The 24,592-nt window shown below is 34.7% G+C and overlaps 1 protein-coding gene across 2 annotated transcripts in view; it reads right to left on the reverse strand.

The window, feature by feature from the left end:
• Positions 1 to 24,592, reverse strand: part of LOC136407967 (uncharacterized) — a 54,910-nt gene that overhangs the window by 13,993 nt on the left and 16,325 nt on the right. Inside the window, exon 2 of one of the 2 annotated variants that reach the window (XM_066388613.1) lies at positions 6,393 to 6,453. The exons of the other annotated variant lie outside the window; for it this stretch is intronic. Within the exon in view, the coding sequence (XP_066244710.1) occupies positions 6,393 to 6,405 (13 nt within the window). The 5' untranslated portion in view covers positions 6,406 to 6,453. The remainder of the gene's footprint in view (positions 1 to 6,392; positions 6,454 to 24,592) is intronic. 2 annotated transcript variants of the gene reach the window in all.

The following is a 24,592-nucleotide window of genomic DNA, read 5'->3' on the forward strand; positions in this document are numbered from 1 at the left end:
AGTAAATGTGATGTTTCATTGGGTCGAATAAACCATTTGTTTTTTGCAAGGAACAATTCCAGTTTGCTATTTTAAACGTTTACGTAGAAGTAGGTACAATAAATATGAAATAAGTAGTAAAATTATAAAATGGAAATTTGTAAGCAATCTGCTGGTGCTGAATAGTTACTTACGTTTAAAGAAAGAGCTTTTATTTGGCCAAGGGCATAATCCTTTCAGCCCGTGACATGTACAACTTTTACGCGGAAATGAGATTTTCTAAATCTACATAGAAATGTAATGATACTACACCTAGTTATTTTATTGAAATCGTTTACGGTCGTTGTCTACAGCAACGGGCGTTATTGTAGCTTTACGCCCCGTCGTTCATGGCAACAGGTTATAATGAAACAACGCCGCCCGCTGGTCGGAAACCCATTATTTCCGCCATGGAAACTAAGATGCACCCAAACAGTTTAGATCCATGCACATAAAAGGTATTGTGTTGAATGACTCTATATGGACTGTACTACCACGAATCTTATCCACCGTTTGTATAAAACCCGAAACTAGGCCAAATATGAGAATAAATATATGTACATATTGTTGAAATAGGGACAGTTCATTCGCATGAGGAAAATATTACTTCACCTACCATATCGCCGCCCACCATACCGAGCAGGAAAAACTCACTCGATAGATGGCATTATGCTTTACTTCCAACCGTTATTGTAACAAACGATTAGTTGAGAAACTCGTTAGACTCAACATTGGCAGGTATTCTTGTTAGCACTTCAACATAGAGGATGTATTAGACACGTGACAGTAAGAAAATCATTGTAAACAAAAGATTAAAAACAGATAGATTTTCTTAAGCCCGGTCAGAACAATTAATTTATTCCTCAGCATTTGACGCCTAAACATTCGCTTCATTAACTTTTAATTTGTGAACTAGACCATAGGGTCAAGATAGCCGGCATACCTAGTTAACTTAATTAAATTATTCTTTCTATTCTGCAACGCTGGGGATAACTCGCGTGTTGGACTAATTTCATTCTTTTCCTTGACTCTGTACAACCGCTTAAACTAAAACTTTTAATTTTGAAACTCACTCTATTAAAGGATAATTAACCTTAATTAGCTTAACTTTGGCAATTCCCTAAATTACTTTTCTCTAAGAGGCAAAGCCTTAGAACATCCCTAGCTTAACTACTCGACGACTTTTGGCTATTAGCTGTTGTGGGCCATCCGTTAAAATCTCCTGACATTCCAGACAGTTCGCTTTTTTTAGAGAATTTATTTTAGTAAATTAATTAACCTCGCAGTCCTTAAACTCCAAACTTCGAGTGGACAGTTAGAGGCTATTTTCCACATCGTTTCTCAACTGAGAAACGGTTCGAGGATTCGTCGTTGTGATTCCAGTGTTTGGTGAAGAAAAACTGGGACTTTGCTCAAGGAAGTTAAGGCGAGCATCCCTTTGCGAAATCCAAACCGGTATAAGACTTGCCAAAATCCTGCAAGCGACTTGTATATAAAGGATACATTCATAGTCATCCCACCTAACTGTACCCAGGGAGCGATTCCTGCCCACTGGACATATGTCCGGTAGCTACGCAATGTCTGCGGCAGCCTCGACAATGCGTTTTCCGTGCAATGGCAACTAGTAGAAGTATATTATATTGTAACATTTTGAAATCCAATTCAAAGATATTATTTTTTAACTCATAAAAAAACTAATATACTAGGTGTTAAAAAAGATTGTAAAATATTGAAAGATGCAATAGCACGTACCAAATTAAACAAAAAAGTCTTAGTAAACATGAGTCCGCAAAGTAACAGTTTCAAAGATATCGAAGGTTATTCTTTTCTACCTCTTTTTTTTATTTTGCAAAAAGTTTCATTTTCTTCTCATAGTATAAACATTAAGTATTTGACTGTGGTCAATGCACAAATTTTTTTTTAATACAGCTATTTAACCCACATGCATTTTAACCTTTAGACCAAAGGCACCAAATATGGTTCCAGCATGGTGGTGCTCCAGCTCATTTTTCGATTACCGTTAAAGAGCATTTACACCAAACTTTTCCATGTAGATGGGTAGGAAGAGGGAACTTGTATTTTGGCCTGCTAGATCGCCCGATTTAAATTCTCTAGATTTTTTTTTTGGGGGATAATTGAAAACATTAGTTTATGGCACTCTTGTAAATAACCTCAAGGAGCTGAAACTATGAATTAATCAAAAATGCCAATAAATCCGAGCCAATGAGGGGATTTTAGAAAGAATTGGAATATCTTTTAGACAAACATGTTGTGCCTGCTCGAAAATGGAAGGAGGGCAATTTAAACATCTTATGTAACTTTATTTTTTGTTTTTGCTAGAAGCTTCTTTCGTGTTTCTACATAATAAATAAGTAATATGTAATTGCAAATAAGCGTTTCAAAAAAGAATAACCTTCCATATCGCCGACACCGTTACTTCGTGAACAAATATTTACTAAGACTTTTTGTTTATTTTGTTCCGTTTTATTACCTCTTTAAACATTGTACTTTTCTTTTAACACCCTGTATATATATATATCTATAGATATGCTTGCGACATTGAAATGTTGCGGCAGTTTTGGACTTTAATTCTATTATGGGCAAGTTGACACTAATAGCTTCATTACAAGTTAGGAAATGTCGTTTTATCCATCTCTATTTCCCACCCTAATTTCTCACCAAGAACTAAATTGAGTTAACAAACTTCTGACAATCTTCCTTATCTTAATATCTTTTCAGACCCCTCGTATATCGAAAATTGATATATGAGCTTGAAATGATATGTGAAATTCTAAATATTTAGATACTAGAAGGTGGGAAAGGTTTAAATTTATTGGACAATATAACCATTTTCAGGACCTTTTGCAAGCGTTTGAGCTCAATTGACATACTTAATCTAATTCAAACGTATTGTTCCCTAGTCTTCACAAACACCGTTGGCAAAAACAAATACTTTAAACCAACATTCCATTATTTACACACCATTTCTTACAAGTAAAGACATTAATATTTCTAAACATCCTGCTAAAAACCTTATGCAATAGAAACACAATAGCCCACAGACCAAAAAAATCATATACATGTCTTGACACCATTTGGCACTCAGGGGAAGGCAGAAACAACTCAACTCGGTTGAAGGACGTCCTTAAGAATTACAATAATACTTATAATGTACGATAGTATGTGTTTGCAATTATTGAACAGATAGTGCCTAAATAATTTGTTGCCACCATCTTGTAGGTATAACTGAACCTCTTTATACCAAGAAAGCATAGCGGTTCGGCTTGGTACCTTCTAATTGCGTTTCTTCTTATGTGGATACTGTTAGACGCGATGCTAATAGACGATTGGCAAGAAGTTACGTGAATTGGGACATATTTCACTGATTAATTCCAGCATCAATCAAGCTTGCTTTCACGGGGAAATTTTAAAGTTGAGGTAGATGATCTTATCAATGATTCACATAATGTGAAAAATATTAATGTAAGGCATTTCTTGACGACCGATGGTGAGAAAAAAAATGCTTGTTTCCAAGAAACAATAATTTCATTAAAATTTAATAACAATAAGTCATTTAACGTGAGTCATGGTGTTATTCATGTATTGTGTTAAAAAACGTGTCGTCCATAGGAAAACCTACAAATATTTTCAGTATTTGTCACTAATCATACATTTTAAAAGTCGACTTCAATTTACAGTTTTCGTACGCATAAATACCCGGTTTATTACAAATAATTTCTAATTGTTATTCATCCTTTTCATTTATTAAAATTATTCTGTTAACACGCCCAAGTAATAATTTATAATAACCAGGGCTGATACTACTACATGTACGCTACATGATTCAAGGCAAGCTAAAAACTATTACCTTGAATGTTACTTGAGTTAAAATAAGTGTTATAGCCGTTGCACCGTTATTTTTGTAAGTAATATTAAAAGTTTTTATATTTCATGCATTTTATTGTTCGTTTGTCATTGTCCAATGCATATAATACACAGGATGTTTATTACAAAACGAACCACCCGAAATATCTCTTGATTAGGAAGAACATTTAAAATATAAAAAAAACGTTTATTGAGATGTTTATGGGGTAAGTTTGATTTGACACTAGAAAGAATTATATCAGTCATCCCCTCACGCCCCGCTAGCCTCACTTTGATGACACCCCTATCGAGTGGCACATCATTGCAAGCGGAATTCAGTTTGCTATGTAACTATACCAAGAAAACTGAAATCTGTTAATAGAGGCGGCAGTTAGAAGGAAAAATGTATACTAGTGCAAATAGCTTATTGAAATCAAATAATTCGTTTTGTTAAGTGTTCAAAATGTTAGCCGTTATTACCAAGGCAATAGTAAAGTCTATATTCAAATTCTTCATGAATTTTGCCCAAAGTTTGCCCAGTAGTACTTCTACATTCCATGAAAATTCTATTGTTCAATTCTTAAATACTTTCAAATAGAGTTTTAAACACTTTACTTCTTAAATAACCCCATAGGAAAAAGTCTAGTGAACTGAGATCTGCAAATCGTGCTGGCCATTTTAATGCACTTCTTCTGTTAATCCATTTTTTCAAAAATCATTCGCTGAGCCATCCCCGGACTGCTAAGGCATAGTGAGGAAGAGCTCCATATTGTTGGAAATGCATGTTATGTTCATCAAGTTTCAAAGTATTACTTTCATCAACTTGGTTTTCCAGATTGGACCTCTAGATTTTCCAGAGGGTCTATCTTAATTTGTAAAAGGTTCAATTACAATTCACTAGTTACATTTTTTTCTAGAAAGACTGGTCCAATAATTTCGTTTCCATAAATTCCTGCCCAAACATTGATTTTTTGTGGAAATTTTTGTGTCACTTTCTCGAAACAGATGCAGATTTTCATTGTCTCAATACCTACAGTTATGTTTATTAATATGTCCATTCAAAAAGAAAGTTGCTTCGTCACTAAAACAAATATTTTTGATTAATTGAGGGTCATTTGCAATTCGTTAGCACATTATTTCGCAAAGTTGAATCCTTCTATCATAATCGTCCTCGTTGAGTTGATGCAACATTTGCATTTTGTAATGAAAAAACTTATTCATTCTCAATGCCTTGTGCATGGAACCAATTGAAATACTTGTTAGCTTAACGACTTTTCTAATAAGCAACAGCTGGATCTACAGCGAAGTGGCCTAGCATTTCAATGTAGTAAGCTTCATCCGCAGTTTTTATCTCTATATTTTTTTTGTTACAAACAGACGCTTTTCTTTAAATTTAAGCACCATCTCCATCACATACTTATGTCCCACGTTTTTATATTAACATCTCTCATGCATTTTTGAAATATTTAATTTTTTTTGCAGCAAAGGTACTTTAGGGCTGCACTAATACACATTTTTCCCTCTAATTTCCGACTCCATTAACCGATTTCAGTTTTCTTGATATAGTTACTTAGCAAATTGAATTCCGCTTGTAATGACGTGCCAATCGATGAGAGGTGCCATTTGAAATATCAAAGTGAGGGTAGCTGGGGGTGAAGGGGTGACTGATACAATTCTCTCTTATGTCAAATGAAACTTCCTCCTAGATATTTAAATAGACTTGTTTAAATTATTTTAAATTTTCCTCGCACTCAAGAGATATATCAAGTGGTTCGTTTTGAAGTAAACACCCTGTATGTATACAGGGTGTAACATAAGAAGGGGTTTTCCTTGTAGCACGACACAGACCTTAAAGAACTGAGCAATATTTTGATATAACATTTTTTCGAAATCTTAAGAAAATACGAAATATGCACAAATGAGTTTTAATAAATGTTTGTATAAAATCTAAACCCATTCCTGCATAAAATAGTAAATACAATGTGAAGGAAATAAACTGTCCCACAAAAAATCATCAGCAATTGTAAAAGCGCAAAAAACACTTAATGTTTACTGTTTTTATGCATTTTATCCATGCCGCTTAAAAATCAGTCGTGAGATTTAGCTTCGGGTGTTATTTTGATAAATTATCACTATTGATACTATTAAATTGACAACGGCTCATAATTACCCGGATCGCGAATTGGTGGAAATGTTGTTGATATTAGATGAAAACCATCTCTTCTAACAGCATGAACAGAGTCGTGGATAACGCGAGTGACAATTTGTGCAAATGAAACCAATGGAGACAATTTCGAACACCTTTTGTAGCCAGTCCCAGAGTGAGTAGTAGCTTAAGATACGGTACTCATTAAAACTTTCATCTGCGCATATTTCGTATTTTCTTGAGATTTCGAAAAAAAGTTATATCAAAATATTGCTTAGTTTTTTGAGGTCTATGTCGTGTTAAAAGGAAAACCCCTACTTACGTTGCACCCTGTACATAAAAGGCAGTTGACAGAAGTAGTTACCTTGCAGAAGCATCTTGCTATCGGCCTATTACCGGACACTAGTTAGGCATTCTACAGGACCCTGAAACGAAATAAATTTTTAACCCTCTATTTCATACTAAATTAGTCATGATATAATATTCCCTTTTATCACTGAATTGTAACCCTGTTAAATTAAAAATAAGCGCTCTCATATTTTCCTAAGCACGAATATGAAACAGCCTGCTACATTGTTTACCAATTCCACACAATTTCAAATAGTGTCCATTATCCAAAACACAATTTATCATTTGTACCAACAGTGTTGCTCGAACAAACTTAGATTCTATTATCATCGACCATCGATAGGTGCGACCTAATTTCGGTTGGTAAATATTTTTATTTGTATTTACAAATTAAGCGTAATTGATGGGTACTGTGGTTCAAAAAGTAAATAAGATATCAGTATGAAGAGTGATTTCCTTCGAATTAGCACAGGCAAAGAACTAGGTTGTTTTTTTTTAGTGAATATTAAAGATACGCGTATAATATAGTTTTGATCACAGGAACGCGAGATATAGTTGTGAAGAGGTGATATAAATATTCATTCACATTCATCGCATTCAACCAATGTTAAGCTATGCCTCCACCAAGCCTCATTCTATCTATAACCGCGTTAACCAGCCTAGCGGCTGGATAATATGGTTGTGACTCAGAAAAAATACTACAGAAACTACCCCAGAAGGTAAGATGGTTGTGAACATAGGAAGCCACCTACATTAAGGCCTTTAAGAGCCAAATTATCAATATGCCCTTATTTTTACCATCCAGCTGGTTTGAACCGATGTACAGGGTATTTGGAAAAGTTTGTACAAAACTGAAGGTGATGCAAGTAGAGCCAAAAATAGTAAAAAAAGTTCCAATAAATATGGGCCCTACAGAGTACCATTACTGAGATATAGCCCTCTAAAAGAGTCCTATCATTTGGATAGTTTTTAAAATAACATTCTGTTTGATTAAGATAATGGAATGAAAATGGTGGATAATAATCATATTATAAGGATAATAAATATAAATGAAATAAAGATATGTAAAACAGCATAAAGATGCCTACTATGTAAAAATGTAGGAAAATGTTTGTACTATTATTGGTAATACTTTCATTTCTTTAAATGTTGTAGCAATTGATCCAAACACTCTGTATACAGGATGTTTTTTGATAATTGCGAAAAATTTTAACCACGGATTCTACATAAAAAAATAATGCCATTTTGCTATATAAACCATATTCCGAATATGCGTCGTTGAAGAAATGCAGGGTGTTGAAATTTAATAATACGCCTATTGAGTTAAGAAGCCAAATGTGGTTTATACACGACGGTGCTCCATCACATTTTAGTTTAGTTGCTCGCTCGTACTTGGATAATGTATTTCCAAATCGCTGGATAGGACGAATGGGACCACAGCTTTGGCCTTCGAGATATCTGGACCTAAATTCTATTGATTTCTATTTCCGGGGGCATTTGAAGCAATTGGTTTATTGTGGTCCGATTGAAAATGTGGATGAATTAAGAAATCGTATTATAGCATTTTGTGAGACAATTCAACATACGTCTGGAATTTTTGAACGGGTTCCACAGTCAGTGTGTCGGAGGATAGATGCTTGTATTGAAGTAGGAGGAAGTCATTTTCAACAGCTTTTGTAAATTTTTGTTAATAAAAGATAACCTACAAAATGTCATTAAAATATCTCTATTCGTTTTGAAGTAATTTGTAAATTTTCATTTTTTTAATTAAATTTCAACACCCTATATTTCTTCAACGAATCATTTTCGGAATATGGGTTATATAGCAAATTGGCATTATTTTTTTATGTAGAATTCGTGGTTAAAATTTTTCGCAGTCATTAAAAAACACCCTGTATAAATATATCATTTTTAATCAATTTCAAGAGCGTAATATTTGATACAGTATTTTCTATTACAACCAACTAAACTAAGTATTTCCCTTCTGTCACATTTTTACTATAAAAATTTTACATTTGGTCCACTTACACAAGACAATGTGACGAATTTTTGTGAATGGTTTTTTTATTTTGGATTTGATCGGAAGCAACCCTAACTTATGATTGTTAAATGAAATACCCTTAATTTTTGGGCATTTTTCGATTCAGAAGGTTACACCCATTTTGGAAATTTTTTAATGGAAACAAGTATTCACGTGAATCGAAATCAACATAACATTCAAAATTATCCAGAATAATTACTTTTTAAGATTTGTATCTTATTAGACCCAAGGCAACATAGTACTCGCATCATCTTTGACAGACAGTTTTTGTTAGGTTTGTTTTGTCTAGATTTTATATTAAAATAAGGGAACAGAACTCTATTTTAGGAACTCAGCTAGGGCCACCTGTATCATGTAGTTCATTAGTTACATTTTTGCTCGTATCTATCGATATTGTTTAGCATGTAAATTAGTAGTTTTTACTAACAAACCACAGTTAGGAAAGTTGTTGGTTATGTTTCCACAAAACAGTGTCTTTTAGACCGCAAACTCGAAAGGGTGGTCTTAACCTGATTATCCAGTCTATAATGCTCTTGGCGACCACTTTGCAGAAGCACCTCACTTTGACCGCATAAGAAGGATCCTTTACACTTATGGTCCCTTACTTAGACCCACCATCATTCTTAGTAATGTTTGTAATGCGGTATAAGTGATTCAGATTTAAAATTTTAATATGATATTGCCACAAAGTTACCGGCTGTATCACAGTATACCGTCTCACAACATCAATTTCGTCTATGTTTGCAGAAAATGGTTAAACTCTGGGATGTGGATATTCACATCATGTTGACAAACTAGTTAGTTCAGTAGCAAAATGAATTCCTGAAGGGTCACAACCAAGCATCTTTAATAGTAATACTGATATTTGTTCTAGAACTAAATTTTTTTAGAATCCCATAAAATGAAAGGTGAATGTGACCTTGCAAATAGTAGTAAGGATATAATTGATGAAGCGAACCACTGTTGGACAATGGATTCCGTAAAAACCAGACGTATCATTACACTAGTGAATTGACTTGCTTTAATGACACTATTTCATAACTCACTTCATCAGAAATAATTGATGTAATATTAAAGTTCATACTGAAAAAGAGGTGTTAATTCTCCTACCTCACTAGTCATGTAATTACTATTCTGCTTATTGAATTTCTCTTTATAATGTGTATCATGGAAACTACTATGGCTATGGAATACTTAGAAAATCGGCAAGCTAAGCTGAAAACAAAATTAACGTTTCAAAAAACATTACTGGATATAGTTTAAATATATTAAATGACATAGAAACCCAAAAACTCAATAAAAATATTCCGATTCCGATGATATTTTGTGCAAATGTCAGAGGGGTCAAAATAAGAAAATAATTAAAATACCAAGTAAATTGAATAATTTTAATACATTAATTGAGGTTTCTATAATTAATAATGTGTTGATGTTCCACGATTTCTTATACATGTAGTATCGGGTTTTGATACTACAGTAGATATGGTGTTTATATCTTATAATAAAATCACAGATAGGAAAGGACTATAAGTATGCGTTTATTAATGTAAAGTGAACAAAAGAGAGTATAAAGTAACTTGTGAGTTTAGCGAGCGCGGACGCGACTTCTGAGTTACCAACGATAACCGAACCCAGAAGAAAAACAGAGCTTGTATATGCCCTGCAAAATCTTAAATACTAAAACCCATGGTGATAAACCATGGGCGTACCCTGGCTAGGGTGTCGTCTGCACCACCCGCCGCATCAAACCGTTACGTCTTAAGCTGGGAATTGGAACTGCCACTATAGGGCCAACGAAATTTATCAAAGGCAATTCAAATGCCGACAAAGTATATTACAGGCAGTTCCAATGCCGACCCGGTTTATTGCGGGGATTTCCAACACCGACAAGGCATGGCATGGGAAGTTCCCATGCCCCAACTAATGCCCACCAGAGTCGTACCCCAGGGGTATGACAATCTTACAGTTAATTCCTACTACCTAATATGTATCCAACTTAACAGTAACATCTATCTACAAGGGACGCGATCCTACATACATTTATTAATGTCCGCAGGCATGCTCCTCCGCATGAAGTATTTCATTTTAGAATATCCTTCAGGGGTTTCAATTCAGGCAACTTCTATCTCATATCGGATCGCTGCAAGAGTTTAAGGGGACGACTATAAAGTTCGTAATCTCCTGCCGATAATGTCCTACACGTGATCAATTGAAGACAAATCTGGAGATCTTGGAGGCCAAAGCAACAGTTCAGTCTGAGCTTGTTGAAAACACTCCAACATTACCATTGCTACGCGTGATCCGGCATTATTCTCTTGAAAGATAGAATTTTGAAGGGTTTTTAAGCATGGAACCAAATAAGGTTCCACTATTTCTTAGATGTACCGCTGTGCGGTCCCATTCTATCTAATAGAGGCTAGGGGTGACCCAGAGTTATAGGCAATGGCACTTCACACCGTAACACCAACAACACGATGAACATGCCTCTCGACAAAAAATTGTGGATCTTATCGTTTCCCATGCCGCCTTCTAACCCTTGCCTCACTATCAAGCATGTCCAAATAGAACCTGAATTCGTCGCTAAAAACTATTGCATTCCACTCCTCATTCCAGGCTAATCGTTCTTTACTCCACCCAAATCGCGTCCGTTTCTGCTTCGAAGTTAAAAGTAAGACAAATTGTGGTCAGCATAAAAATAGACCAAAGCTGCTGATTCGTTGGTATACATTTCGCATTCCAATACCTCTACTGTGATCTGCAAACCACTGATTGGTAATTGCTCCGGTGGTAGAACATCGATCTCGTATAGCCAACAATCTTAGGCGACGATCTTGAAGTGGTGTCGTTCTGCGAACTCGTCCGGTACCCCTGGCTCTTTGTGTCCGACGTTTTTCAATCCATGACCGACATCTGACCACAGTATCTACGCTCCTGTTAACTGTAACCGCGTTATCCGAAATGAAAGTTCAGCCTCCTCTAAACCAACAATCCTTCCCTTGTCAAACTTACTCAAATGTCGATAATTTGCATTTCTTCGTATTCTTGGCATCGTAAACACTGTCTAGTACTGATAAAAAGTATTCCTTTCGAAGAATAAACGAGTTGTGGCATCAAAAGTTAATTTTTCTATCCTTCATTAAAACACTCGAAAAAAAATGCCCAAAACATGCAGGTCAATAATAATGAAAATGTAATCGTATCTTTCTTGTTGGATCCTCAATTTTTGTACAAAATATCCACCAAATCGAAATATTTTTCACTGAGTGTTCTGGTTCCTATGTCAGCATATTTACGGCTCCAGGGCGTTTCTATAGCATGTGTATAGGATATATTTCAGGGGGCTATCAAACTAAACCTTGGTTAAATATGACCTGTAACTTCATTGGCCACTTAAAATCATTGACCTTTCTAAATAATATCATGATTCAAATTCGACGACTAACCCAATTTAATCCGGAATTGTGGTTATTCGGTTTAATTCCAACATAATTTCCAACTTACGTTATGAAATTCGTTACTTAATTACGAGATGAAACATCTTATACATTCCTTTCTCTTTTTCTGCATGTATTCTTATCGATATAATGAATGTAATACACTCTGCGCATTCTTTTTCGCAGATCCGAAAAACGATATGTAGGAGCAGTTACTATAATAATTACATATTACCACCAGGTAGATGTGTATCGATAAAACCCTCTGTGCGAACTTGCTCTATCCTTTATCAGTTTGGTATAATAAATAATTTAATTCCCTGGAAGGATGCGTGCCAAACCAAAATCGAGTCACTTCCATTATCTTGATTTCGCCGGGACATATAATAATATTAAATTTCACGGACCAACAATCTTGATGCCTTTTATAGCAAACTTGATATAGAGTCCACATCTGAAACTGTACCACACTGTAGGTACATAATTGCATTCCGACAACGTAAATCGATAAAATATGAATGATAAACGACAGCCTTAGGGATAATATGGTCCATTATTCTAGGCCTAGGTTGGGCTTCAATGACAAGGTAAATTTCTTCGTGAGTAGTGGTATATTATTGCCAGTTGAGGAAGAAACTCGAGGTTTATGATTAGTGTTGCTTCCGAGCAGATTGGGTAATCAACACTTTAGCCTTACCATCCTCAATATTTTAAGTCTGCTCGGAGTTTCGACGTCATACCAAATTAACAGTAGGGGAGAGTGGGGCTAAAATAGTAGTGGAGTCTAGACAGTAATTCAATCTGACAGCTAAACGGTCTTGACAAAAGATGGCGCCATTAACGTTGTAGAGCGTTCTTCTTTGCCGATACTGGCAGATAAAATTTTTGATTTTTGTGCCGCCATTTGTAAAAGGTGCGATCGTTTTGTTTCCTGCACGATCCGTGATACAAATTTAAGAAGATAAGTTAATTCAAAGGTAAAATGGGGTACTGGACACGATTACGATATTTCTTTTCCACTAAAACATCTGTTTATTAGTCAAAATCATTGAAAATAAGTAAAATATGGTTGCGGAGCAAAGATATCTGTTTTTTGTTTCTGGCCATAATACGAAACTTTACCTAAAGCCATTGAGGTAGTAAAACGCGGTGATTCGATGTTCAAAGCCGCAAAACAATTCAAACTGAATTATGAAACTTTGCGCATACAAGTCAATCGTTGTAGCATTGAAGGAAGAAGACAAATCTAACATAAACACGTAAATAAACATGAATTGAGTAAAGCGAATCGTGCTGTGAAAGCACGATGTTCAATATCGAAAGCTGCGAAAATTTTTAGGTCGAATTATCAAACACTGCAAATCAGTGTTGAACACCCAATGCCAACAAAATACTATCCAGGAATGAAAATAAATTCTGATTAAAACCTCATTTTCTAAAAAAAATCCAAATAAACGTGTTTCAATTATTTAAAATCACAAAAAATATGTTCTTTATTTTTTGTTTCATTTGCAGCATTAAAAAATGGTTACTATCTTTGCCCCAGTAGTGGTGGTGAAGATAATAAAACAAGTTTTTTACTTCTCCAGCCATAGCTCAGCAGCATTACGAGCTAGAACAAAATAGTCCTTGGCGAAATTGTAGCTAAATAATCAAGCTATCTAACAGATATGTTCATTTTTTGATAACTGTTCAAGTTTGTTCACCAAAGTCGAAAATATCTTACTATGCTCCCTTAGCCTCGCGCCTCCTACTGTTGGTACCTCCGGCGTGCTAAAATAATGCGTCGTAACTGATAAAAAAATGAAAATTAGGTTTTTGACATGTTTTGAATCTTTGAATTATAATGTATCGGCATTACAATTCAAAGCTGTATAGAGCATCACAATTATAGCAGAAATGTATCAAATCGAATATCAGATTTATCGCAAATTTAGTATTCTATACATATATTAAAATGGTTTTCTCTGTGTGTTTAATACTACGTGCAACTGTCGCAAATGACACAGCATTTCGTCGTATCTAAATCACTAAAATCAATTCCCAAGACATAAATCAATTTGTTGAATTATCTATGCGGTGTGAAGAAAAAAGTCGTATTTTGTGTTTTGCCGGAAAAAAATACGAATGTACCAATGCGTGGCATTTGGTTAAGATTATTTCAGGTTAGTGAATCTACAACAGAATGAATTAAAAATTCTAGATAATTTTAGACCAATATGCACTTATGCTATCCGGATAAGAAACAAATTATTCATCCACTACGCACACATGTATTTTTTTTCATGCTAAGTTGCATTTGTATACGGAGGGTACATTTCTAGACCTCAACCATGAGGATCACAATAATTATGAAAGATACAAGCTCAGATAAATTAGTGCAAAGAAGCGCAATTTTAAATTCAAGAATATGCCGTTTCAAATCTGAAAAATTCCGATGGCTTTTGGAAGTACTAAAAAACTGAAATTTTCGAAAAACATTTTTATAGCTTATTTGACGAGGTAATTCAAAGTTATTGATACTTCAGTATTGCATCTTTCGCACTTCTGCAACGTGACAATGTTATATTTGAAATTCGACGTTTCGATTTTCGGCACCCATCATCAACTTTTTTTCTTCTTATGGGTGTTATATTAAGTTTTCACATCTTGCAGTTTAGTGCAAAAATTAAAAATTCAGTTTTTGCAAAGAAAGCCTTTGAAATAATTGCTCTGCTTTTGCTGAATAAAAAAAAATTAGTACGAGGATAGTCCCCCGAGAAATATCCAACCTGACGTGTACACGGTGATTTTTTGTTACAAATTTGCCTATATTGCAAAGACCTAACCTTAAAAATCTTATGTTTAAAGCTTGAAAATGCTACGTTGGTTTGTGATTGTTTTGAGTTTTTCGTCGATTCATAACCATGGATGAAACATGGGTTCATCGTTTCACACCTGAGATGAAAGAACAGTAAAAACAATGAACTCAAAGGGGAGAAACGGTTCCAAAATAGACGAAAAGTGTTTCATCTGCAGGAAAGGCAATGGCGTCAGTTTTTTGAGATGCACGTGGAATAATTTTTATTGACTATCTCCCTAAAGGAAAAACAATAAACAGAGAATATTATACAAATTTACTGCAGCGTTCGACTGAAAAAATTAGGAAAAGTGATCCCGTTGGGTGAAAAAGAAAGTTTATCAAGAAGTTTATCAAGACAACGCAACAGTTCATACTTCCGTCGTAGCGATGGCCAAAAACAATAAACTTTGCTTAGAACTTTTTCCTCAACCAACTTATTCGCCAAATTTAACCCCCGTTAGATTATTTCCTATTTCCAAACATGAAAAAATAGCTTGGTGGAAAGAGATTTGCCAGTAATGAAGAGGTGGAGTCCTAGGTTGATGCCTATTTTGAATCATTCGAAGTTTCTTGATATAAATAGGGTATGGAAGTCATAGAACATCGCTGAGAAATGTGTGTCAATCTCAAAGGAGACTATATTGAGAGATAATGTAATATGTTTCAGTTTTTTTTTTCTTTAAGTGTTAGGTCAGGTACTTCTGAGATTATCCTCCTAGTTGTACTGAATTTCGCTTAACGTCACCTAAAGTTACAAAATTAGTATAAACTTATGAACAAAATGCCTCTTTCAAGGGAAAACAAATGAGATTTGCGAGGAAAACTTCCCACCGAAATGGGTAAGTTTCTTAGAAACAACCAGTGCAACATTATTTTCTATTCCTTCATAGAAATTTAACTAAGTTTGGTACATTTGCTATGCTTGAAAAACGTGTTCATAGACATCATTCTTTTCCACAGTTTCCCTTTTATTATTTTCAAAATTTGAAGGTCTTAACTTAAAAAATGAATTTATCAGATCTTCTATTAATTAGCGGACATATAATAAAACCTTTTAAATGTAATTTATTCGCACATCCTTAATCAAAATATCATGTTTATCTAAAGATCAAGTAACTACCATACCATCCGGTTTATTTTTCCGGATAAATTGGAAATATGATTATTAAATGCATTTATAACAGCGTAAAAATACCCATTCTACATATAAACAAGCCCATTAAACTAGATGATTTTTTTAAAAACATTAATAATTCGAAACTGCAGGGAAATCAGATACGACCTCTTTTCTAGCTAATATGTCCTGTTGTCAAAGCATCTCAAGACTATAAGCTCCATTACGTTAATTCAACGAGCGTTAATGCGCAATCGTTGACAAATAGTCTTCGTTAATAAGGCAGGACTTGTTGAATTTGCCTCAGCTATTTATTACCCTTCACTCCGAATTAACTGCCGTATTTTCCTGTTCGTTATGTAACTTCCTAGAAGATAAGGGCGATAATTTAGCTTTTAACATTTCTCGATGGAAATATCGTCAAATAATGAGGCAATTAAGCCGAGCAATTGCCTGCTCAGATTATAAAGCGAAAAAATGATTAAATTCTGTTTGTACATATGCTGCAGGGAGGTAATAAGCTACACAAATATGGCAAAAAGCTCGAAACAAGGCCCTAATTTTCTCCAAGCCTCGAGTCTTGAAAAGAGGCTGGCAAAAGACAAGTGAATAGAAATGGAGAATCCAATTAAATTCTTTAGCAGAGAATTCCGATCCGCCTATTTGGAGGGAAAGAGATTTTTAAGCTGACATTCAAATGAAACATTAGGGCGTTGCCCATAAAGTATCCGTAGAGGTTTAATTCCTCGTATTAAGGTTGACAAGACTGGGGCCATGCAATTATTAATAATTGTTGCCATACATATAGTTAACCCAATAACTCATCTTCGGTGCGTGGTCGTGGCGTAACCACAGCTAATGAAAGAAATTTGTACATGTATCCGCCGTTCATGGGTGGTAAGCACCATTGCACCATCAGGAATGCGGATGCGTTTCTCGCCTCTAACCTCGCCGAAGGAAAAATGCCAGCCACAGGGGCGTTATAATATTTCGATTATGATAATGCAAAGATAATATTACCAATTTGTAATACGACATTAAGATATCATGAGATATGGCACATTCTCACGTTCACAGAAAATTCTTCCACACCGAGATGAAATAAGATTACTAACAGCAGCGTCCCATTTAATTAAATTCAGAGCGACTTTTTTTTTAAACTATCCATGGAAACTGATATACCCTTAATAATACGAAATGTAAGGTTTTATCATAAGCGCAATGCTCGCGAACTCAAGATAAAATAACAGTAAAGTCTCATAATTCCAGTTTTGTCTGAAAAGAACGCGTTACTGCACAAGTAATGTAAAAACTTCTACAGGCGTGTGTCAGTGTCAAAACTTTTTGTGCGCAATTGACGTTGACATGCGTGCGGTAAAAATTTATATGTGCATGTAAAAATTTTGCCGCACGTGAAATGAGGTAATTCAGGTTTTTGTCTATTCTACTCCGTATTTTGCCTTTGGCTCACAATAATTGTTCAGAACCAAATCTCATTCTTTGCTTCATTTCTTCAATTATCTGCTTTATTTTGTGGCTAATTATGCTCAATTTCATTTCCTATCTATCTGCAACAATCAATTACAATCAGTGGAATAACGGCAAAGCAGATTTGCTTGCAAAAGTCCATTTTGCAATTTTATTACTCGCCATTGTACCTACTTCTGCGTAAACTAAAAATTCTATCTTAAACGATTTCTAGCAGAGACTAATTCTTCTATTCATTTTATACCCTAACATGCCATTACCGCACATGTGAGGAAAAACGCGAAGGAAAGAAATAATAGCTCACACGTCTCGATTATTAATCACCGTCATTAATATTAATATATTTGTTCGTTAAATCGCTATTAAGATCGGTGCATTCTGCTATTTATGGTCTAGGTCTACGTTTCAACATCCCTCAGTTAAAATGCTACCGATCACTTTATCTGAAACAAATAAATACATACTAAATTAAAAAATAATTAGTTTATCATCTTAAAACAATGCCGTAAGAGGGTCCTTGATATTGACTAATAAAAGTAAAAAGTTTTCCCAAGTGGGATTTTATGTGATGGCCTTGCCATTTACGACGGATCTGTGAATTGGTTTTGCATGTATTGTGATTCGACATAGCATCAAGGCCTTTTATTCAGTGGACTTAAAGTGACCTTAAAACTAACATTCATGGCCTGTTTCATTACCTCAAATGGCCACCTTTCAGTGCACAATTTAATCAACAGGTAATAGAGTTCTTTACCGCGGAATTTGGACCGCAGAAGACGTTATTTCCGGAGCGAAATTACACTACATTAAACTTCCATTATCTGCAATATTTTGTTCTACACGAGACTATTTTAATACCATTATTAAACTCCTACCCGTATTAAGAATTAATAGCAGTAGATAACGCATAATGGGAGCATTATGCTCTTAAACTAGTTTTTAGACGAGGTTGAATAACCCAAAGTAATAATTGCGTTCTGTTATAGTAGAACATTTTTGTTGTGTTAAACAGTGCGTGTTCACATCATGAACTGCATTAATGGAAATTGGCAGTTTCGACTGTTCCTGTGCGTTAATGTGACGAAATCTCTTGATTGGGCCTAAGACACTAATTTAATCTGACAGCTAAATGGCTAGGCGAAAGATGGCGCCATCAACACTGTAGAGTTTCCTTCATTGCCGACACTGACAGATAAAATTTTTCATTTTTGCGCCGCCATTTGTAAAAGTTACGATAGTTTTATTTCATGCACGATCAGTGTTACAAATTTAAGAAGGTAAGTTAATTCAAAGGTAAAATGGGGTACTGGACACGATTATGATGTTTCTTTTCCATTAACACATCTATTTATTCAAGTTCAAGTGAAGTCAAAATCATTAAAAATAAGTAAAATGTGATTATAGGGTAAAGATAGCAATTTTTTTTGTTTTTAGCCGGTAATAAGAAACGTTATCTAAAGCCATTGAGATAGTCAAACGCGGCGATTCGACATTCAAAGCTGCAAAACAATTCAAACTTAATTATGAAACTTTGCGCACACACGTCAATCGTTGTAGCATTGAAGGAAGAAGACAAATCGAACATAAACATGTAAATAAACATGAATTGAGTAAAGCGAATCGTGCCGTGAAAACAGGATGTTCACTACCAAGAGCTGCTAAAATTTTTAAGTTGAATTATCAAACACTGAGAAACAATATTGAACGTCCATTACCAACATTCACGAGTGCACACTCAGTGGAGTCACTAACTTTTAAGACAAAAATAGTTGTTGGCTGCCGAGAAGAAAGCCAATAAAGCAGCTAGTCGTGATCGTCCAAGAAAAATGTTTAAAGTTCTGAAAATACAGAACATGTCGAGCAAGTAGTACCGGAAACAGATTCTGATTAAAACCTCATTTTTTAGAAAAAAACCTAAGCAAAGATGTTCCACTGATTTAAGATCACTAAAAATATGTTTTTTACTTTTCTTTCATTTTCAACATTAAAAAACGTTTACTATCTTCACCCCCACTACGGAGCAAGATAGTAAAACAAGTTTTTTACATTTCCAGCCATAGCTCAGCAGCATTACGAGATACAGCAAAATGGTCTTTAAAGAAATTGTAGCTAAACGATCAAACTATCTAACAGTTATTTTAGAATTTTGATAACTCTTCAAATTCGCTCACTGAAATTGAAAATGTCTTACCATACTATTTTAGCCCCACTCTCCTCTGTTATATCTCGGCTGCAATTAACAGTTGTTATTTGTTACATTTGTTGACATTAACTATCATAGATTACAACACATGGGCTTTGATCTAAAGATAACCGCTTGGTTCTAATAAGGTACACGGTATAGGAAGTCTTGGAGGGTACTAGTTTAGTAGACAATTACTTCGATAAGTTTATGTAGCAAAATGAAGGAATGTGTACAAAGGCGTTGCAAAAAATATTAATTTCTATTAATCCGGGCCACTGACCCTGAATAAGATTACATTGAAAACAGAACAATAGTGTCCCATTAGCTTTTATATTTACAGGCTATATTACACTGATTTAAATACGCCTACCATTAGCCGGCTCTTGTAAGGTATTCACCTAGAGAAGCAATTAAAATTTCTGTCTTAATATAAAATATTCCAATTAGCTAACCTGAACAGACTCAATCGTTATATGTATATGCGAATTAATTAAACGTTTGCCATAAATCCACCGCAATTACTTTTCTAAAAGGGAAAGTGTTTGTTATAAGACAGTACCTATTCAATCTGTTTAAACAATGGTAAAAGATTCTACGAGATATTGTTGCGGTTAATTTACAGTTTCTTTTGTATCTTTGAATCGTTGACATTTATGTGGTTTTTCAGATAAAGAGAAAATTTTAAGATTCGCTCCGTAATTAATTTGTTTGTTAGTTTAGAAGGGAATGGTGATGAGCAAAAAAGCCCTGGTCTTAGTGTTGCACAAAATACAAGACCTCGACTAAGACGTACATGAGAGACCAAGACCAAGGCTGTCTATGCAAGAACAAGGCAAAAACGACACATACAAGTTTTGATTGCAAGAGTCTCGCAAGTCGTTCAATTTTAATTTATTATACGTAAATACAGAGTAATTCAGTGGGGCCTGAACTCCCCTCCGTCTCGGTCACCCCATATTTATTTCACAAACTAAAAACGGCCATTTTATATAATATATTGATGCAGGATTTAAAAAGATAATTCGGAAGAAAACGAAAGACCTACCATAGAAAATTCTGATTTTGGCAATGTCACTTCCTGTATGTTATTTTTGTATTAGACGGGCTTCTTCATCCTGATTTCAAAAATATTGGGATTTATGGTATTATCTCTAATCGTTTACACTCAAAATTGTTGTATATACTATACCTTGAATTGGTGTACATATCCTAGAAAGATAAATGTAAGATGTACAAATCACCTTAATTTGACACCTTTCACGTATTGAAATTGAGGCAAACATCTCGTTTTACATACTATTCTTATGGAGCTCATACCACAAAACCCTATATTTTTTGAATTAACATGAAGAAACATCTAATACAGCAATGATATATACGATGTCACATTACCAAATTCAAAATTTTATATCGTAAATCTTTTGTTTCGAATCATCTTTTTAACAGTGCTTTTAAATTCTGCATATATCGATGCAGGAAACAAATGATCGGGTGTTCAGCCCCACTGAATGATCCTGTACCTGTAACTTTTGAATTTAATAAATTTCATATTTAACGATTAAACATGACAGGGAATTTTTTTTTAATTTTTTGATACAAAAGTAAAATTTAGCATTGAAATACTTTTTTTCTTAAATTTTTAACTTTCAGTTCTAGTTGGGACTGTGCAAATTATAAACATGAAAATTTTAAAAAGGAGTTATAAAAAGGTTCACGATTAAATTTTCTGTAGTACGCATTTTTATAAATTTAATTTTTTGCCATAAATAAAAATGGGTTGTTATAACTTGTTACTGGGTTGGCATTGGTTTTGTTACTGGTCATCTATTGGTTTTGAAATGTGGGTTAAAACACCTTTAATATAACATATATATTAACTTTAACTCTCACTTCAAAACCAAATCTCATTTTTCCTTTCATTTCTTCGATTAACTGCTCCATTTAGCTCAATTTCACTTTCTATCTATTTGTAATAGATTTGCCCGTAAATTTCCATTTTGCGATTTTATTGTTTACTTCACATACATTGCATCGACTTCTCCGCGAACGCTAAAAATTCCAAATTCAAACTATGCAAAAGTTGATAATTTTCAAGAGCTCAGCCTGGTCGAATTCCGTCCTACCACTGATACTACTACTACTACTACTACTACTACCAAGTTCCTTTCATAATTTGAATAATCACGATAGCGAAAATGCAATGCAGCTACATGCCAGGTAAGGACGACATGGGCAATGATCAAAGTGTTATGGCGATCTAACCTGCTGTTTACATGTTTATCTTGAACGAAGGTGTCCCTACGAGCACTTCCTGGTGCTCGGAACAATATAATTTATGTGAACCTCCGTCAAGGAAGACCGCTTTCATCGTCAAAATAAATTTCCTTCTCTATAACGCCACTAAACTAGAAGATTTATCTACTTTGGGCGGGTTCTAGCTATGATTCGCGTGACTATGAGCCAGGATGCACAAGTTTTTCTCAAGTAAAAAGTTTAAGATTACGGGCAAGTTGAGACCCACCATCAGGCAGCCAACGGGACATAAAACTGACCTTCCGCCTTCGATTCAGTGAAACGTGGAAATTATATTTCTCGCGATGTCGGTGAAAGCATATTGCAGGATAATTTAAAGTTATTCACCTCTATAAATCATTTGTTTTATTAGAATTCTGCCTGTGTGTCTGCCACTGGCTGTAAGAGAATATGGTTGGAACATTCTTACAGTGAGTTCTGTAGATGGGCAGCAATACAAATATTTCTTATAAAAAAATCCTGTCCATTTCATCAGCGAATCAAAAACCGTTTATACCTTGTTGACTCGAATAATGATCACATTGGTACCATCCATGGTTCTAAAATTGCCAATGACTAAGCCGATGTACGCATTTACATCTCAATTAAAAATGTCTATCGCCTAGCTCGTTCAAAGAAGTTTGTGACTATTAATTCTCAAAACTCTTGACTGCCTAGAAGCGAACTATTAAGTTTACGATTGCAATGATTTAAGTGTTAACATTTGTAGTTAATAGTATAACGAATAAAACTGTTTAATTTATATTCACGATATGGGCCCGTGAATTCTTTTATGCATTCGGAAGAACGTGCCTTCAGCCCTCGCAGACTTTTGTATCCGTATTTTTATTCGAGAATCGTAAAGTTTAGGCACTTATGGGACTGTTGACTTTGCCCGTCCTTTGACCATCCTATCAGCATTCCTTTAGCATTTCGGACAACGATCCCCCATCTTAAGGTGACATCACTTCTAAATATAACTTAAGTCGTTTGTTGACAACATTTTAATTCTACGATTCACCGTTATATTGGTATTGGTTGTAAAAACGCTCTTGGCAGTCCCGCCATAAAATCAAAGAACAGAAAGGCTCGAAATTGTCTTAAAATATTTTCCTAATTTTGACTTATAAAGCGACAGGTTTCTCTCGAGTTTCGTTTCGTAACTAGTCATATATAACAGGTACTTTGACTCCATAAGATAGTTAATAAGAAGGGTCGAAAATAGCGATAGTTGATGTCGTTCTGTAGGTGTAGGGCTTTTTGTTACCGATTTCTTCTTCGTACAGCAAAATTAGACACAGCTTGAATACGAGGTGTTTCAAATAAAGTGAATTCCACAAGGATTATGGAAACGGTAAGAGATACAAGGTGATTCAAATTAAGAAAAAGATGCGTATTTTTGATTCGTTCAAAAAATGTTCTAAAATTTAAAATATGTGTGTGGGCTGTCAAGACATGAAGAAAAAACCAAAAACTGCATTTTCGAAAATCATAAATTGTGAGTAAACCCTTTGAGTGTATTCTACAAAATTTGACAGTTATCTGTCATCGACAATTGCCAATCGAATAGCGTTCTCGTAACTTTTCCAGGCCTTCCAGATTTTGCACAATTATGTCCAACTTTGTTATTTCCAATGGCCGCCATATTGGATTTTAGTTGCGTGCAACAGGTAATAAAAAAGCTTTTCAACCATGCATGGGAAAGGTGCCCTTGGACATATCAAAGTAGGAAAAATAAACAAAAGCATAATTTCATCTTAGAAGCTTTTTTTATTGCCTATTCGGCGCCACCAAAATCCAATATGACGGCAATAAAAAATAACAAAGTTCGATATAATTGCTCGAAATGAGAAAGGCCTGAAAAAATCTGAGAACACCATTCGAGTGGCAGTTGTTGATAATAGAGAATTGCCGAATCTCCTAGAATTTACTCAAACAGTTTACTCATAATTTGTGATTTTCGAAAATCACAGTTTTCAGTTTTTTTGCTCATTTTTTGACAACCCCTATATATATTTTCAATTTTAGAACATTTTCTGAACGGGCACAAAAATACGCATCTTTTCTCTAATTAGCCACCTTGCCTCTCTTACGTTTACGTACGTTTACGTTTACCCAACCCTCACGAAACTCACTTTAATTGAGACACCCCGTACATCTAAATATACACCATTTACTTAACATTTTTTAGCGTACAGCAAGGTACGGAAAAATCATATATGAAACTCACTAAAAAATATAATTTTATTATATATTATGTTCGTGCCATATTGTTATGTAATAACGAGCATATGCATAAAATTATGCCCATTCTAACTGGTTAATCCATTTTTAAAAACTTGTGTTTCTGCATTGCGACAATATTCGAATTCAAGCCCTATCTGTGTCCCTTCAGTTATGCCAAATTGATTAAAACGTTTGTAATTATTAAAGTAGATATGAATCATTTCACAGCGACACACTAATTGATTAAAGTTATTACATTATCAAGGAGTTATACTGCGTAGATATACCTGAAAGCATTCCAACCTCAATCTTATTGCATAAAAAAAGAAACGTATTATTATCTTTATCGGGGTAAGCTTTTAGATGGATAAGAAATGCTCACCGGTGCACCCATCTGGTCATTTAAGGCTACCGCATAAAATAATGACTCTAACACAGGGTCCGATTAGCAGTGGCAAACGTTTTGCCTTGTCTTTGTTGAAATCTATATTTAAGACAGCGAGGACATTATAATTGTACGCCAAAATTGGATGAAAATGCATGCATAAAAACAATAGAAGTTTTTTCGGCCATTACTCCGGCCAACAATCCAGT

This window comes from Euwallacea similis, chromosome 1 (genome assembly GCF_039881205.1).
Source record: "Euwallacea similis isolate ESF13 chromosome 1, ESF131.1, whole genome shotgun sequence".
Lineage (NCBI taxonomy): Eukaryota > Metazoa > Arthropoda > Insecta > Coleoptera > Curculionidae > Euwallacea > Euwallacea similis.